The sequence below is a fragment of the Schistocerca serialis genome, chromosome 12, assembly GCF_023864345.2.
Source record: "Schistocerca serialis cubense isolate TAMUIC-IGC-003099 chromosome 12, iqSchSeri2.2, whole genome shotgun sequence".
NCBI classification, from domain to species: domain Eukaryota; kingdom Metazoa; phylum Arthropoda; class Insecta; order Orthoptera; family Acrididae; genus Schistocerca; species Schistocerca serialis.
Genome location: NC_064649.1, coordinates 188,338,867 through 188,356,424, shown reverse-complemented (window position 1 = coordinate 188,356,424; position 17,558 = coordinate 188,338,867). Strand labels below are relative to the sequence as shown.

The following is a 17,558-nucleotide window of genomic DNA, read 5'->3' as shown; positions in this document are numbered from 1 at the left end:
AAAGAAGATATTTACATGCTCTCAGACAGTCATGGAGAGGGCTTAGCTGGTATCATGTGTAACACGCAAACTGTGTTTAAAGTTAGTGGAATGACAAAACCAGGGGCTCCCTTGAGTGAAATTCTAAAACACTGTGAGCATTTTTTGGAGCCTGCAAGAAACTGTTTAATAATTGGGGGTGCTAATGACGTTTATAGGAATGAGGGTAAACTTCCCACAAGAGCACTAAGAAGCACTCTACAGAAAATTACAAATGTGAACTTCTATACTGCAAGTATACCACAAAGACACAATCTGATGTAAAAATCTTGTGTCAACAAAGAAATCGCTGTTACTAATAGAAAATTTGAAAAAATATGCCGAAGCTTCCCGAATGCCACACATGTGAATGTACCGTCTTCAGAAAGAAGTCATTTTACCAGCTACACAGAAATAAACTTGGAAAAGCATTCATTAGTCGAGAAATACTTAATGCAGTGTTAGCAGTTGAAGACAAGAATATCCGTACCATACCACTACCACCACCCATCACAGCAACTGAAATTCTCTAACATAAAAATGAAACTAATTCACCGGCAACAGATCCAGCACTAGAATCTTCACTTGCCACAAAAGTAGCTGAGGCAAATAAAGCCTCCACAACAGCTCCAACAGTATCAGAAACAGCTACAGACTATACAGCAGCATCACTAGCAAGAAATGTGCTTACGGCCAGCGAGTCGCATCAAAGTTGCGACACATACAGAAGAAAGAAAGACGAGATGCACGAAACCTCTGTCCCTAAGGGATTTTTGGTACCCAGCCTCAATATGAAGAAACCGTTGACACTGGACAATACAAGGAAGAGGTCCTCTCAACCAAGTTGCAACATCTTAAAATTACTTAGCCTTAATATACAGTGTCTCAAAAATAAAATTCTAGATCTCGAGATTGAGGCCAGTGAATATTGTGTTGATTGCATTTGTAATCAAGAGCACTGGTGCAAAAATTATGAATTAGAATACATTAATATTTCCCCGTATACCTTGGTTGATCATTTTTATAGGAAGGAAGCCAAGAATGGGGGTGTCTGCATTTATGTAAAATCAGATATTAAAGTGAAAAACAGACCCGAAGCTGAACTCCTGAGCATAGAAAAACATTTTGAGGCAACAGCAGTGCAAATGAGTGTAAAAAATAGGAAAATAACAGTCATGTCAGTGTATAGATCACCATGTGATGACCCAGAATTTGTTTAAGTAGACTCAAGAACTGCTGAGCTTCTTACATGATGAGAAGACATCAGTAATTGTATGTGGGGACTTCAATGTCAATATGTTGGTAGGTAGTTCATTTAAAATTAAATTCCTCAATATTTCACATAGTTTCAACCTATATTCTAACATAAACAGTCCTACAAGGGTAACAAACACTTCAAAAAAGTTTCATAGATAATATAATTTCAAATATAGAAAGCCCAGATACAGAAGTTTTGAATATTGACCTAGGAATATCTGATCATAATGCACTTATTATTAAAGTGCTCACAGTTCCAATACATACAAAAACAGTACATCACATGTATAAGAGAATTTTCTCTCCCGAAAACTGCAGCCAGTTTGGTATCACACTGACTAACCAATCTAGGGCAGAAGTATTGTCACAAACTGATACAGATGCTCTCTCTCTTTTCATGGCAGATTTTGAGATGTGCTTTTCAAAAAGATTAGTTAAAATCAACTCATCTAGCCATACACACACAAATTCTTGGTTCACGTCTGGCATTAAAAACTCTTCCAAGACTATGAAAAGACTAAACACTGAAATGAAAACCAATACCGACATTACTTTTAAAAAAATATGTTAGTAACTACAAAAAGGCATATAGAAGGATAATTAATCTAGCAAAAGTATTAAGTAATGATAGACTAATAAGGAAGTCAGACAATAAATCAAGGACCACATGGGAAATTGTTAAAAGAGAAATAGGAAAAAGCTCTAAAGACCAGGATATTGTACTTAAATCTAGTGATAACATTGAAATAAAGAAGGAAGTCTTGCCCAATTACATTAACAACTACTTTCTAAGTGTACCTGACAAATTAAGCAAGAGCCTTACCAAACAACAGCACCAAAAGTAGTCAGTAGCATGATAAGAAGTCCCGCTAATACATATGAAATATTGAAAGTAATTAACAGTATGAAATCTAAAATGTCTGCAGGACTGGATGAAGTGTCAGTGACAATAATAGAAAAAGTCGGCTCACAAATCTTGGAACCACTGGTAGATATTGTCAATTTATCATTCAGTGAAGGTGAGTTCCCCAAAAGGCTGAAAATTTCTAAGGTTAAACCATTATTCAAAAATGAGGATACGCATAAGATAGTGGCCCCCTATTATTCCTAATCTATATAAATGACATTGAAAGGCCGAACAGATCATCAAAAATTATGTTATTTGCAGATGATACAAGCATAATTATAAGTGATGACAGCAAATCCTTATTCAGTACAGCTGAAAAAGTTGTGAAGAGGGTGCAACAGTGGTTTTATGTAATAAGACAGACAGAAAGTCCGCTGTACAAAATTTTTGGGCATGTACATTGATCAACACTTGAGCTGGAAAGCCCGTGTCACATACATATCCAAACAAATTCAGTTCAGCATGTTTTGCACTGAGAATAATTTCCAGAGTTTGCAGTGCAGAGTGTACAAGATTAGTGTATATGGCGTATTTCGATTCTATTATATCCTATGGAATAACATTGTGGGTACAACTAAATGTCTCTTGAGAGAGGTTTTTAAATTACAGAAAAGGGCCATTAGAATTATTAGACACAGCTCTCCACAAACACACTGCAATCCCTTGTTCATGCCGCTAAACATACTTACAGTACCATCTTTGCACATATTAAAAAGCATACTGCATACAAGAACACACTCGAGTAGTTTACGTGTAAATTCAGATCTTCATGACTACAATACACATATCTGTAAGAATCTGCATGTAGAAAGAACAAGGAAAACAAAAACTCAAAAACATGTGAGCCGCTGTGGATTAAATTACGGTGAGGCAAGGTTCGAGCTTAAGAAATTGTGGGAAGTTAACAGGGGGTGCTCTATAATGCTCTGCCACACTGCATCAGGGGAACAGAAGATGAAGGAAAATTTAAGTCGGAATTAAAAAAGTATCTGCTAAATAAATGTTTTTATAGCATAGAGGAATATTTTGAATCCTTAAGTCACTAACTGATAGTTGTATTGTCAATATCATGTTGTTCTCATTGTCAATTCCATGTCTCCTTTATACTCTTTTAACTCTAAATTATGTGCAATATGTTTTCGAAAATGTACTAAATATATATAAATTCATCACATATGGTACATGTTAAAGGAGCATGTTTTAATTTTCAACATATTATACAATGTTAATTTTATGTGTTTGATAGAAATTTGTAATATTCTGCTGTGCATATCCTGGACAGTATTATGACATTTCCTATATCATGTAAATGATGCAAAGGATGATAATAAATGAAATTACGGTCACAAGCATTACCTAATCCCATCGAAGGCAGGGCTACCTGTGAAACCGATCGTGTGATTTATGAGCTAAGTCGCAACCACTGTGCTGCTTTCTAAGTAGGCACGACAACTGTCAGGCTGTCTGTGTGCACGAACCACTAGCGGCAAACTGTGGCCGAGAAACGGCTGGACCCCACAGTTGCTGAGTAGGCTGCTCTTCAGGACATTCTCCATTTTAATTACTGCTTCACTGCTTGTGCCATCTGGATCTTTCCTAACATGTGTCCTTCCTAACAGTACCAGTTTCTCTGAATTTTGCAGGTGGTAACTCTCCCTGCAATACATCCCGAGTACCAATAACCCTCCCAGGCTGAAGCTTCATTAGTTATTGTCCATTGTCCTTCACCCGCCTGTCCCCTTCCTCATTACCCCTCAGCACTGCACTTCTTCCTTTTCCACTCTCCTTTCCCACCCCCTGCCCCTTCTCTAATCTGCCGACTGCACCTAGTTGCCCTCCCCTCTCCCCACTCTAGTACCTCCCGCTGTGGAAGTCGAACACGCACCAGAACAAATGGACGTGGTCAGCCCGTAGAGGGCTCCATGTCCGCGGCGGCTATTCCGCGCAGCGGCTCTCGCGCAGCAAGGGTACCACCGCAGACAGCGGCCAATAGCCGCTCTCTCCGGTTTCGTATACAGGTACCCGCTCTGCCCTAGTCCGGCCAGTCTGGTACTCACTCTGGATTTCGTTTCTCTCTCGGCAGTACTGCGTTCTGGTCATTGCTCGTTGTTGACATTTGCCTGGCTCTGGTTCTGAGTGGATTTACTGTCGGTGTTTGGTGTTGTGGTTTCTACAAGCCCCCGTTGTTTATCTCTTCCTCGTTGTGTCGGTCATAGTCGGTCGTGGTCGGTTGTTGTCGGTTGTCGTTGGTCTGTCGTCCGACTCGTCCTCGTGTTTACCCGGTGTTGTGTGCTCCACCGCCGGCGGCTTCCCCACCTGGCGGCTCCGATCTGCAGCCGAAGGCGTTCCCGCAGTTGGTTTTGGTTACTACACCCAGCCTGTCCCTTATGCTCCCACAAGCAGGACTCTACCGTCCCCCACTTCTATCCTGCCATCCCTTCCCATTCCTGCCCCCAGCTTACTCCCACCACCCAGATTTTCTCCCATCTTGCACAGCAGTAGCTTGCACCCTGGCCCGAGCAGCTCGAGACGGCGGTCGCGTGCGAGTGAGTTGCGTGCGGGTGCGTGGGATGGATGAGTGTGGGAGTTGGGTGTACTTCAGAAGGGGTCAGTGAACTGGCAGCCACCAAGTCTTGTTTGCTCAGACTGTTAGCTTTCTCTTCACCTTTCCATCACTTTTCCTGTGCTTGCAAATACTCACATTGGGTATTAGGAGCCGAAATAACCAGCTTGGCATTGCTTCTGTATAAATAGGTTGCAGTGTTGTTTTGTGGATGAAACAGTTTCTGGTTGGCTTATTAGAGATATCTGTGGCATTGTTTTTTGCTTGCTTTAATTGAAACTGCTGAAATCCGTATCACTAAATGGCTGACACGATAATGGTCCCCATTGCAGATTGGCTGCGTAATAGCCTACAGGGGCAACAAACAATTGATTTTCGGTACTTCATATAATTACTGTCTGACCTTAAAAGAAAAAGCTGTCATAATATACCCATTGAGAGGTATAATCCTAAGTCAAAGATTTAATGTAATAAAACAAGTATTACAGTTCAAAATTGTGCACATCTTGAGGCTGCATAACACACAGCACACAAATTACCCAGACTGTATACTTACACACACACACACACACACACACACACACACGCGCACACACACACAAAATAATGAAAGGAAAAAATTTCATCACTTATCACATTTTCACTGTTCATGCAGTGAAACATCCACATCAGGCATTACTCTATTACTTCTTCACTACTAACTCTATTTTCAACATGTTTTGCAGACAGTATCCACACATAGCACAGATAGATTAGGAGATATGGTTGTTGATGTCTTCAGTCTGAAGATTGGTTTGATGCAGCTCTTCACACTACAGTTATTCTGTCCTGTGCAGGCTCCGTCATTTCGAAATAACTGCAATATACAGGGTGTACATAAAGCCCAAAAACACTTCAAATAATTTATTGCACAAGAACTAAACATTGTACAGGTATCATACATATGTAATTTTGAAGAGAAAACCTGAAAGTTTTTTTCACATATACCGCCACAGCATAGTTGGGTAATTTGCCGATAGTTGGCACTAGTCGCAAATGTGGTGAGTTGAGGTGCAGAGCAAGCTTTCTTTGTGTCGGAGTTCGACAAAAACGAGTGTGCTACAGCTGTTCGACAGATGTTTAGAACCGAGTACAGTAAGAAGCCACCGACAAGGAAGGCTATTTACCGCTGGCACAGCAAATTCGTTAAGACGGATTTCTTGTGCCCGGCAAGACGAGCGGATGTCCCAGTGTGGGTGAAGTGAATGTGGAGCACATACAAGGGACATTCGTAAGCAGTCCAAAGAAATTGGTAGGTCACGCATCCCGTGAACTCGAAATGGCTCCGATGACAGTGCGGAAAGTCCTGCGACAGAAGCTGTCTGTGAAACCGTTCAAATTGGAGTTAGTGCAGAAGCTCAATGGCGACAACAAAGATGAGCATTTTGAGTTTTGTTCACAGTTGCAACAACTGAATGAGAATGCAGATGGCATTGTTGATCGCTAAATTTTTAGCGGTGAAGCTACTTTTCACACTGATGGGAAAGTGAACAGGCATAACTGTCGAATCTGGGCTACAAAGCATCCACACAAAGGCATTGAATTTGAGCGTGATTCCCCAAAGGTAAGTGTTTTTTTGTGCCTCGTCATGTCGAAAACTGTACGGGTGATTCTTCTGGTCGAGAGCACTGTCACTGGACATTCCTACCCGGACATGTTGCAGCGATGGCTGATGCCTCGAATGCAATCGGACTTTCCGTTCATCTTTCAGCAGGACGGGGCTCCACCCCATTTTCGTCGTGAAGTTCGTGGGTACCCGAACACGGAGCTATCGCATCGATGGATCGGCCGTGCTACAGAAGGGGACAGCTGTTTCACGAAATGGCCTCCCTGATCGCCAGATCTCACTCCGTGTGACTTTTTTGTGTGGGGACCATTAAAGACCTGGTGTATGTACCTCCTTTATCACGTGATGTAGCAGAGCTCTGGGAGAGAATACGGGAAGCGACTGCCACAGTCGACTATGCCGTGCTGGGACGGGTACAGCAAGAATTTGATAACCACTTGTGGTTTGCACATCGAATTTTTGTACAAAAAACTTTCATAGTTTCTCTTCAAAATGCAATATGTATGACATCTGTACAATGTTTAGTTCTTGCACAATAAATAATTGAAAGTATTCCTGGACTTTATGTACACTCTGTATGTGCCTTTGACATCTACACGATTACTCTGCAATTCACAATTAAGTGCCTGGCAGAGAGTTCATAGATCCACACTTAGGCTACCACTCTACCATTCCACTCTTGAAGAGCGTGCAGGAATAACAAACCTAAATCTTTCTGTGTGAACTCTGCTTTCTCTTATTTTATTATGATTTTACCCCCAGTAGTTCCCTCCAGTAATAAACTGGTAATTGCTTGATTTTTCAGAATGTGTCCTGTCAACCATTGAGCTCTTTTAGTCAAGTTATGCCACAGATTTCTTTTTTCCCCAGTTCTGTTCAGTACCTTTTCGTTAATTATATGATCTATCCGTCTAATCTTTGGCAATCTTCTGTAGCACCACATTTCAACTTCCTGACACTTATATCCATGTTTCATGTTAACAAATTTCTCTTCTTAAAAAACTCTGTTCCTGCTATTACCAGTCTACAGTTTATATCCTCTCTACTTAAGCCCTCATCAGCAAAACTCATCTATTACTTTTAGTGTCTCGTTTCTGAATCTAATTCCCTCGGTATCCCCTAATTTAATTTGACTACATTCCATTACCTTTGTTTTACTTTGTATCCTATCTTCTCTTTATAAGACACTATCCACTCGGTTCAACTGCTCTTCCAAGTTCTTTGTTGCCTGACAGAATTACAATGTCGTCGGCAAGCCTCAAAGTTTTTATTTCTTCTCTCTGAACTTTAATTCCTACTCCAATTTTTTCTGTAGTTTTGTTTACTGATCATTTAGTGTAGAGACTGAATAACATCGGGGATAGGCTAAAACCCTGTCTCACTCCCTTCCTTTTCATGCCCCTCAACTCGTAACTGCCACCTGGTGTCTGTACAAGTTGTATACAACCTTTTGGTCCTGACACGTTACATGTGCTACCTTCGGAACTAAAGAATGTATCCCGCTTAACATTGTCAAAAGCTGTCTGCAACCCTACAAAATCTATAAGAGTAAGCTTGCCTTTCCTTAATCTATCTTCTAAGGTAAGTCATAGGGTCAGTATTGCCTCAGGTGTCCCTACATTTCTCTGAAATCCAAAAATATGTTCCCCGAGGTTGAGTGCTACCAGTTTTTTGATTCACCTGAAAAGAATTTGTGCTATTATTTTGGAACCAGAACTTATGAAACTGTTAGTTTGGTAATATTCAGACCTGTCAGCATTTGATTTCTTTTGGAATAGGAATTATGATATTCGTCTTCAAGTCTGAGGGTACTTTACCTGTCTCATATATCTTACATACCAGGATATCATTAGTTCAGAGGGAATGTTGTCTATTCTAGGGGCCTCGTTTCGACTCTCGCAGTATTGTATCGTATCTCCCATCTCGTCTTCATCTGTATCCTCTTGCTTTACCATAATATTGCCTTCAAGTCCATTTCCCTTGTGTACACCTTTTGCATACTCCCTCCACCAGTCACCTTTCCCTTCTTGCTTAGGACTAGTTTTCCATCTGGCCTCTTGTTATTTGTACAGATGCTTTCCTTTTCTGAAAATGTCTCTCTAACTTTCCTTCAGGTGGTATCTATCTTTCACTGGGTTATATATACTTCTGTATCCTATGTCTTCAAACCACTCCTGCTTAGCCATTTTGGATTTTTTGTTAATCTCATTTTTTAGATGTGTGTACTCCCCTTCAACTGCTTCATTTGCTGGATTTTTATATTTTCTCCTTTTGTCAACTGAATTAAACATATCTTGTGATATCCAGGGAGACATTTAATCGTAAGCACTGAGACGTTTGAAAGACTGCATTTTGCTTAAAACAGAAAAAAGTTATCCGAATAATACTCCTCCAGTGTTTGATGAATAGGATGGCCATTGACTTTCAGCACACTTCAAACATAATTTCAAACCTTTACTAAACCTTTTCTTGTTCACATGCTGAACATTAACACATTAACTCATATGTAATCACACATTTAATGCCGTTTTTGTATGTGATAGTTTGTTTCTTAAAATAATGTTGGTCAAGTGTTGCATTGGTATCGTATTACAGCTTAAAACAACTAAAAAAAAAACATTAAATAAACCATAATGGACCTAAATGAACCTTTTGGGTAGTAAGCATTTTTTACTGAAAAACTTCTGAACTGAGGAAACTCCACTAATGTATTTCCATTCTGATCCATTGAGCTTTTGCCCAGTAACTACTTTGTCTCAATGTATATATGATTACTGGGGTGGCACATAGTCAATTAACAACAAGGAAGAAGAGTAGAGTTCAGTTGTTCTGAAATGTAGGCCATTCAGAGTGTTTCCTGGGATCAAAAAAGACACACGGTGGTGCAAGCAGCTGTGACATCGACAATACGAACTGACTCGGGAGTCATCAGAAGGGAGGACACCTGTTAGCTGATAGGAAGTCAGTTTGGTGAGTGTGGACGGTGCGGGTGCTTTCCTCTCGTTCACCGCAGTTACTGACTTCCTCTGTGGCCATCTGTTTAGCTGCTGTGCAACTTCTGTTGCTGGAAATTGGTCAGGTGCTTCAGAAGAGGCAGAAAGCATCTGTTTGAACGACCATTAATAGTGCTTCTTTTGTTTCAGTGTATCCCACTCCTTAGCTCAGAAGTGTTACTGTACTACAGGAAGTGTGCGGTTGCAGACGGTGAAGAACTCGGTCGAGCAGTGCTCCGAGATACACGTGCTGACGGCACCCGACGAGCTGCTGAAGACCGAGAAATTTTCACAGGCGGTGTCGCGTCTGCAGCACCTTCGTGTGCTGTGTCTGCAAGAGAGATACGTGGGGACGACTTGCGTCCTGCGTCCTTGTGTGCTGAGACCTTTGGGTGACGGGTGCCCCCGACTGGTCGAGATTGACTTCGGATGTATGTCTGTCGATACGGATGATCTGAAGTACTTTCTGAATGCCAAGAAGAACACCCTAAAGTGCTTACGAATAAAGTGGTCGGTGGGTGGAACGAGGTGAGTACTATTACCTCTCCTCGTACGAATGTCTAACTTTTACTCGAGCCAACTTTTGCTCGACGAATACTGTTCTCGTATGTTCGGTATTTTTCACACTATGTAAAAGACATTTGGCATATTTCACCGTTACATATACATAGGGACACGAGATACAAAATGTTAAGGAGACATCTAATTATTGTTACAGTGCTTTTAAGCTAGGTCTAGTTCAGTAAACATATCTATGTCTTCAAACATCTTCTGTCACGTTTATTACGTAATTACTTTCACTCGTAGCTAATAGTGCTGCTGTATTTAACAGTTGTGCCCAGTTCAGTTCTGTGTGATTCGGTAGTACCCGGCAGACCTGTCTCACTCGCACATTTTGGGTTTCTCAGTTTTTTTCACATTAGTCTGTAGATGGGGCTTCGTAGTGAAATTAATGGGTAGACTGTGTCATTTCAGAATGGGGACTTATAATTTAACATATGCCACTGTCGATTGATTGCGTATGCACAGCCTGTGGAAGAGGAAGTTTTTGAAATGTTTATCCCTCAGGGCACAATTCTGGGCCCATTACTTTCCCATTTACATCAGCAATATTCTGTCATCTTTTACTGCTCTTCTACTTTTTGCTGCGCAGTAGCAACAGTATGAGAAACTTGGCAACTCGTATGTGAGGGGACTGTGCATGCTACTGTGCAAGCTTGTAGTGGAACATATGTTTTGGTACTATGTAATTTTATTGTGAAACATTTGGCAAAAATGGCTTTCTACTGCAGCTCGCATATGAAAGTGTGACCGTGTGAATGTCATGCTAAACTCCCGAAAATAAATACAGTAAACCACTGTGTTTACATTCTCACATTTTACATTTTCTTGCTTTTTATATTCATTTTTGTCATTACAATCAGGAGTCACATTCTCTGAATTCAGTACTTTCCTGTCGTCACTGATTCCGTGTTACGACATTTCCCACACCTTTAAGTTTTCTTTGACATTATCACAACATTTGACTTTGTTTTTCGTGCAGATATCTGCAAAAAGTGCATTGTATTCCTACTCAAAGTCAACCTCGGAACAAAGCAGAAAATGGAGACTATACACAAAGTTAATAATCGTGTCAGACAGCGTTAGCATAGTAAGTGAGATTTTCATTGTCATCATGTTTGGCCACAGCCACCTGTTTATAGGTACGCAGTGTTTGGAAGGGTGGGAAAGCACGCTGAGGCACTTCCCGAATGATGATCGTGGCCTGACAGTATTGACTGTAGTAGCAGCCTTCCTTCTGCTCATTGTCTTGTATTACCACAGCTTTGATTTAATTTCAGTCATTTATACAAACAAGACATCACTCTATAACGAGCTTTCACGAATTGTTGTTACTTAAGTGTAAAATACATGAATCCGTACGAGGCACGCAGTCTTATGTCGGTACGACTTAGTGTCAGACGTAAATATTCCTCCTCGAGATGCTCCATAATGTTGCAATTTCCGTCCTCTTCCTCGCCCAGGATGTTCCTGAACCGTGTGATCTCCTTGTCGACAACAAGCTGTATGATTTTGTGTCTGTTGTTCTCCATTTATTAAAGACTCCCAACATTAATGTTTCAACCAATATTGTGTTACAAGTTTTATTTACCATAGGTTTATAATGATTACCAGTAATAAGTTTGACAGTAGAATTAAAATGCTCTTTTAATGTGGTTTAACAAAAGAATACAACACATTGCTGTTAGAAAGAAGCAAAAACAATTATTTCAGTTTTTTTTAAATAGGCAAAATTTAGATTGTTATAATTTCTGATTTTGAACAATATAAAGAGAATGACAGTAAGATAAATTTATTCATTTTTTACTTGGTTTGTTTGCAATGCTTTCCTGTATTTTGCACTTTCCTGCAACTTACACTTTGTGTGTGTGTGTGTGTGTGTGTGTGTGTGTGTGTGTGTGTGTGTGTGTGTCATTCCACTGAAAAGTGTAAGCAGGGGTTTAACTGTATGTCAAGAGCTGGTCCCAGCACTTCGATGTAAAAATTCAGTTACACACTTCAGAGTCCCTTTACCTGTGATACATTAACTGTTGTCCATAATTAACCATTATCAGGAACCACTGTGGCCTGGACTGTCATTGTTTCATTGTTATGCACACACAAAAATAACTCCCTGTGGAATATGCACTCAAAATTTAAAAAAAATACAGTATAGAATTTTCTGTAGATAGTGTTCAGTGAGCACATGTATTTGCAGTGATGGTTGATAACGCTGACACATGGGGCAACAGTATCTGAACAAAGTAAACCTCACACTTAGGCGAGAGAGAGAGAGGGGGGGGGGCGGGGAAGAGAAGAAAACCATAAACACCTTTTGTTCATGCATTCATGTCAGCACAAGTGCATATTTCATATCTTGTAATGATACATTGAACTCACAAAAATGTAATTAAATTATGTAGATAAATACCGATACACGATGATGGTTGTGATATAACTGTATAATAATAGTGGTTGTAGTAGTAGTAGTAGTAGTAGTAGTAGTAGTAGTAGTAGAAGCAGCAGCAGCAGCAGCAGCAGAAGCAATGACGCTTGGTATTGGTTATTATCCTGTAGTGAGGAACAGATTTGAGGCAGAGATACGAGCTTCACACTGAAACACAAAGTTCACTGCAAATGCTGCATTCTCAGATTAAGATTTGTAAAGTTGCATAGTGGTGAACTCACAAACTGATCAGGGCCTAACTGAACTACAAAAATCAGTTGGGTTGGCGCTTTACGTGCCTAGGTTATCCTCTCGGTATCGCCTGTCCGCGAGTGCCCGGCATTCGATCGCGCACCTACTCGTATTCGGAGCTAGTGCGGCGCATCTCTTCCACTGTGGCTTGTCAGTCTGTGCCTCATACATGACAGTCATTTTAAAGGACTACACTTGCCAAAATACAGGGTTATTCAAAGAGGAGTGGCATATTTCTGGGATTAATCTTTTACGTACTATAAAGGATAGAAATGCAACTCCAGACAGAGAAAAGTGGAAACTTTTGAGCAGTTGACATAGAAGTTCAATTAAAGGTGCAGTGCTGCTGTTGCTCATTCGTAGGAAAATGGAGACACCACGGAGGCATTTGTTTTCTGTGCTGCAATTAGCAAAATCGGAGTCCACTGTTAGTGTGAAATGTGTATTTTGATAACAATTTGACAGAGAGCTGCCTGCCAGTAAACAAATGTACGAGTGCCACTGAAAATCACAGAAAATTGGTGCATCTGCAAATGGAAAAGTGAGTGTCATCCTTGCACATAGAGTGAAGATGTCAAAGGTATCTGTGTAACTTACAAAAGGCGCCCTAGGAAATCCGTGACACGAGTGAACAATATACTTAAAACCTTTCAACTCGAGATATGGTGAGTTCGGAAACTGACTGCATCAGAAATCATACACACTGGAATTGTTGCAAGCATTGCATCTGATGACCACACCAAAAGGTAAGAATTTTGCACAGGAATTCTAGAAGAAATGGAGGTGCACATTTTTTCTGAGCTATTATATTTTTTGTATGAACCCACTCTTCATCTTTCTGGTACAGTTAATTGGCATAGAGCTAGATTTAGATTTTGGGAGAGCAAAACTCCTATGGTAGTAGCTCAGCACAAATGAGACATCCTTTCGTCTTTCCCTCTCCTTCCCTCTTTCCTGACGAAGCAACCGTTGGTTGCGAAAGCTAGAATTTTGTGTGTATGTTTGTGTGTGTTTGTGTATCTATCGACGTGCTAGCAATTTCGTTTGGTAAGTCTGATCATCTTTGTTTTTAGATATATTTTTCCCACGTGGAATGTTTCCCTCTATTTTATATACATATATAAAAACAAAGATGATGAGACTTACCAAATGAAAGTGCTGGCAGGTTGACACACACACAAACATACACACAAAATTCAAGCTTTCGCAACAAACTGTTGCCTCGTCAGGAAAGAGGGAAGGAGAGGGAAAGACGAAAGGATGTGGGTCTTAAGGGAGAGGGTAAAGAGTCATTCCAATCCCGGGAGCGGAAAGACTTACCTTAGGGGGGAAAAAAGGACAGGTATACACTCGCACGCACAAACACACATATCCATCCGCATATACACAGACACAAGCAGACATTTGTAAAGGCAAAGAGTTTGGGCAGAGATGTCAGTCGAGCCAGAAGTACAGAGGCAAAGACGTTGTTGAAAGACACGTGAGGTATGAGCGGCGGCAAATTGAAATTAGAAATTAGCGGAGATTGAGGACTGGCAGATAGTGAGAAGAGAGGATATGCTGAAGGGCAAGTTCCCATCTCCGGAGTTCTGACAGGTTGGTATTAGTGGGAAGTATCCAGATAACCCAGACGGTGTAACACTGAGCCAAGATGTGCTGGCCGTGCACCAAGGCATGTTTAGCCACAGGGTGATCCTCATTACCAACAAACACTGTCTGCCTGTGTCCATTCATGCGAATGGACAGTTTGTTGCTGGTCATTCCCACATAGAAGGCTTCATAGTGTAGGCAGGTCAGTTGGTAAATCACGTGGGTGCTTTCACACGTGGCGCTGCCTTTGATCGTGTACACCTTCCGGATTACAGGACTGGAGTAGGTGGTGGTGGGAGGGTGCATGGGACAGGTTTTACACCGGGGGTGGTTACAAGGGTAGGAGCCAGAGGGTAGGGAAGGTGGTTTGGGGATTTCATAGGGATGAACTAAGAGGTTACGAAGGTTAGGTGGACGGCAGAAAGACACTCTTGGTGGAGTGGGGAGGATTTCATGAAGGATGGATCTCATTTCAGGGCAGGATTTGAGGAAGTCGTATCCCTGCTGGAGAGCCACATTCAGAGTCTGATACAGTCCCGGAAAGTATCCTGTCACAAGTGGGGCACTTTTGGGGTTCTTCTGTGGGAGGTTCTGGGTTTGAGGAGATGAGGAAGTGGCTCTGGTTATTTGCTTCTGTACCAGGTTGGGAGGGTAGTTGCGGGATGCGAAAGCTGTTTTCAGGTTGTTGGTGTAATGGTTCGCGGATTCCGGACTGGAGCAGATTTGTTTGCCATGAAGACCTAGGCTGTAGGGAAGGGACCGCTTGATGTGGAATGGGTGGCAGCTGTCATAATGGAGGTACTGTTGCTTGTTGGTGGGTTTGATGTGGACAGACGTGTGAAGCTGGCCATTGGACAGGTGGAGGTCAACGTCAAGGAAAGTGGCATGGGATTTAGAGTAGGACCAGGTGAATCTGATGGAACCAAAGGAGTTGAGGTTGGAGAGGAAATTCTGGAGTTCTTCTTCACTGTGAGTCCAGATCATGAAGATGTCATCAATAAATCTGTACCAAACTTTGGGTTGGCAGGCCTGGGTAACCAAGAAGGCTTCCTCTAAGCGACCCATGAATAGGTTGGCGTACGAGGGGGGCATCCTGGTACCCATGGCTGTTCCGCAAACATGCCTTCGCCCTAGCCAGATTACACTCCCATATTTTATTTTCTCAGGCTTGTCTGACATTTGGCATCACCCCCAAAGGCCTCACACTTAAAGTTCCCATCTCTGGCTGCAACCCTTCTTTCCATCAGTCCCTATACCAGTTCCAAACTGAACAATCCATTGCCCTCACCCACCTAATCCTTCAGCTACACACCCACTCAGCCAATCAACACACCCGTCAACTCCTATCCTTAATAAAAGTCCTCAATCTTTCCTCTCCCACATCCACACCGGCTGTTCAGAGAATCCTCCTACAGGCCAACCGCAAATTGGAACAGCATGCCACCCTCCACCTTAAAAAACTATCCAATCTCCTGGTTTCCCACCTCCGGAAAGGCAACTCACTCACCCTTCACAACCTTTCCAGCAAACCTCAACTTCCTCTCATTGCACACAAACCCAGTCTCTCCCATCTACTCAATCTCCCACTTCCAGCTCCACTCCCTCCAAAACCTCAAAATTCCAATCAACACAATCTGGAACCACAACACCCCAATTCAGTAGTTAACCTTTCCTCCAAACCTCTCTCCCAATCTGAAACCCCTGTCCTATCCAAAGGCCTCACCTTCAGCCCCACTCCCAGATTCAACCAAACAGCCCTCGTCAAAGATTTACTGTCCTACACCTGTACTCTCTGCTGGAAATATCACTTTGCCACGAAGAAAAATGATCCTAATCCTACTCCTAATGATCCAACTCCCCAAGACACTATCCAAATTGAACCCTGCCTGGAACAGTTCCGTCCTCCGTCACAGCGGGACCCATGTCCTCTTCCTCAAAATCACCCTCTCCAAACCTTCCAGGAATTTCTGAGTTCCAGCCTTGCCTCTCAATCCTTCTTAAAAAACCTTAATCCTACTCCCAACATCACCACTGCTGAAGCCCAGGCTATCTGTGATCTGAAGGCTGACCGATCCATCGCCATACTTCCGGCGGACAAGGGTTCCACGACTGAGGTACTTCATCGTCGGGAGTATGTGGCTGAGGGACTACGTCAGCTTTCAGACAACACTACTTACAAAGCTTGCCAAGGTAATCCCATTCCTGATGTCCAGGCGGAGCTTCAACGAATCCTCAGAACCTTAGGCCCCCTACAAAACCTTTCACCTGACTCCATCAACCACCTGACCCCACCAACACCCCACACCCCTACCTTCTACCTTCTTCCTAAAATTCACAAACCCAATCATCCCGGCCGTCCCATTGTAGCTGGTTACCAAGCCCCCACAGAACGCATCTCTGCCTACGTAGATCAACACCTTCAACCCATTACATGCAGTCTCCCATCCTTCATCAAAGACACCAACCACTTTCTCGAATGCCTGGAATCCCTACCCAATCTGTTACCCCCGGAAACCATCCTTGTAACCATTGATGCCACTTCCTTATACACAAATATTCCGCATGTCCAGGGCCTCGCTGCGATGGAGCACTTCCTTTCACGCCGATCACCTGCCACCCTACCTAAAACCTCTTTCCTCATTACCTTAGCCAGCTTCATCCTGACCCACAACTTCTTCACTTTCGAAGGCCAGACATACCAACAATTAAAGGGAACAGCCATGGGTACCAGGATGCCCCCTCGTACGCCAACCTATTCATGGGTCGCTTAGAGGAAGCCTTCATGGTTACCCAGGCCTCCCAACCCAAAGTTTGGTACAGATTTATTGATGACATTTTTATGATCTGGACTCACAGTGAATAAGAACTCCAGAATTTCCTCTCCAACCTCAACTCCTTTGGTTCCATCAGATTCACCTGGTCCTACTCTAAATCCCATGCCACTTTCCTTGACATTGACCTCCACCTGTCCAATGGCCAGCTTCACACGACCGCCCACATCAAACCCACCAACAAGCAACAGTACCTCCATTATGACAGCTGCCACCCATTCCACATCAAGCGGTCCCTTCCCTACAGCCTAGGTCTTCATGGCAAACAAATCTGCTCCAGTCCGGAATCCGTGAACCATTACACCAACAACCTGAAAACAGCATTTGCATCCCGCAACTACCCTCCCAACCTGGTACAGAAGCAAATAACCAGAGCCACTTCCTCATCCTCTCAAACCCAGAACCTCCCACAGAAGATCCCCAAAAGTGCCCCACTTGTGACAGGACTGGATCAGACTCTGAATGTGGCTCTCCAGCAGGGATACGACTTCCTCAAATCCTGCCCTGAAATGAGATCCATCCTTCATGAAATCCTCCCCACTCCACCAAGAGTGT

At 42.4% G+C, this 17,558-nt stretch overlaps 1 protein-coding gene across 4 annotated transcripts in view; it reads left to right on the top strand.

The window, feature by feature from the left end:
* LOC126428206 (uncharacterized) overlaps nucleotides 1-17,558 on the top strand; it is a 119,891-nt gene that overhangs the window by 70,219 nt on the left and 32,114 nt on the right. For all 4 annotated transcript variants that reach the window (XM_050090122.1, XM_050090119.1, XM_050090120.1 and 1 more), the window contains exon 3: nucleotides 9,553-9,872. In XM_050090122.1, the coding sequence (XP_049946079.1) occupies nucleotides 9,553-9,872 (320 nt within the window). The remainder of the gene's footprint in view (nucleotides 1-9,552; nucleotides 9,873-17,558) is intronic.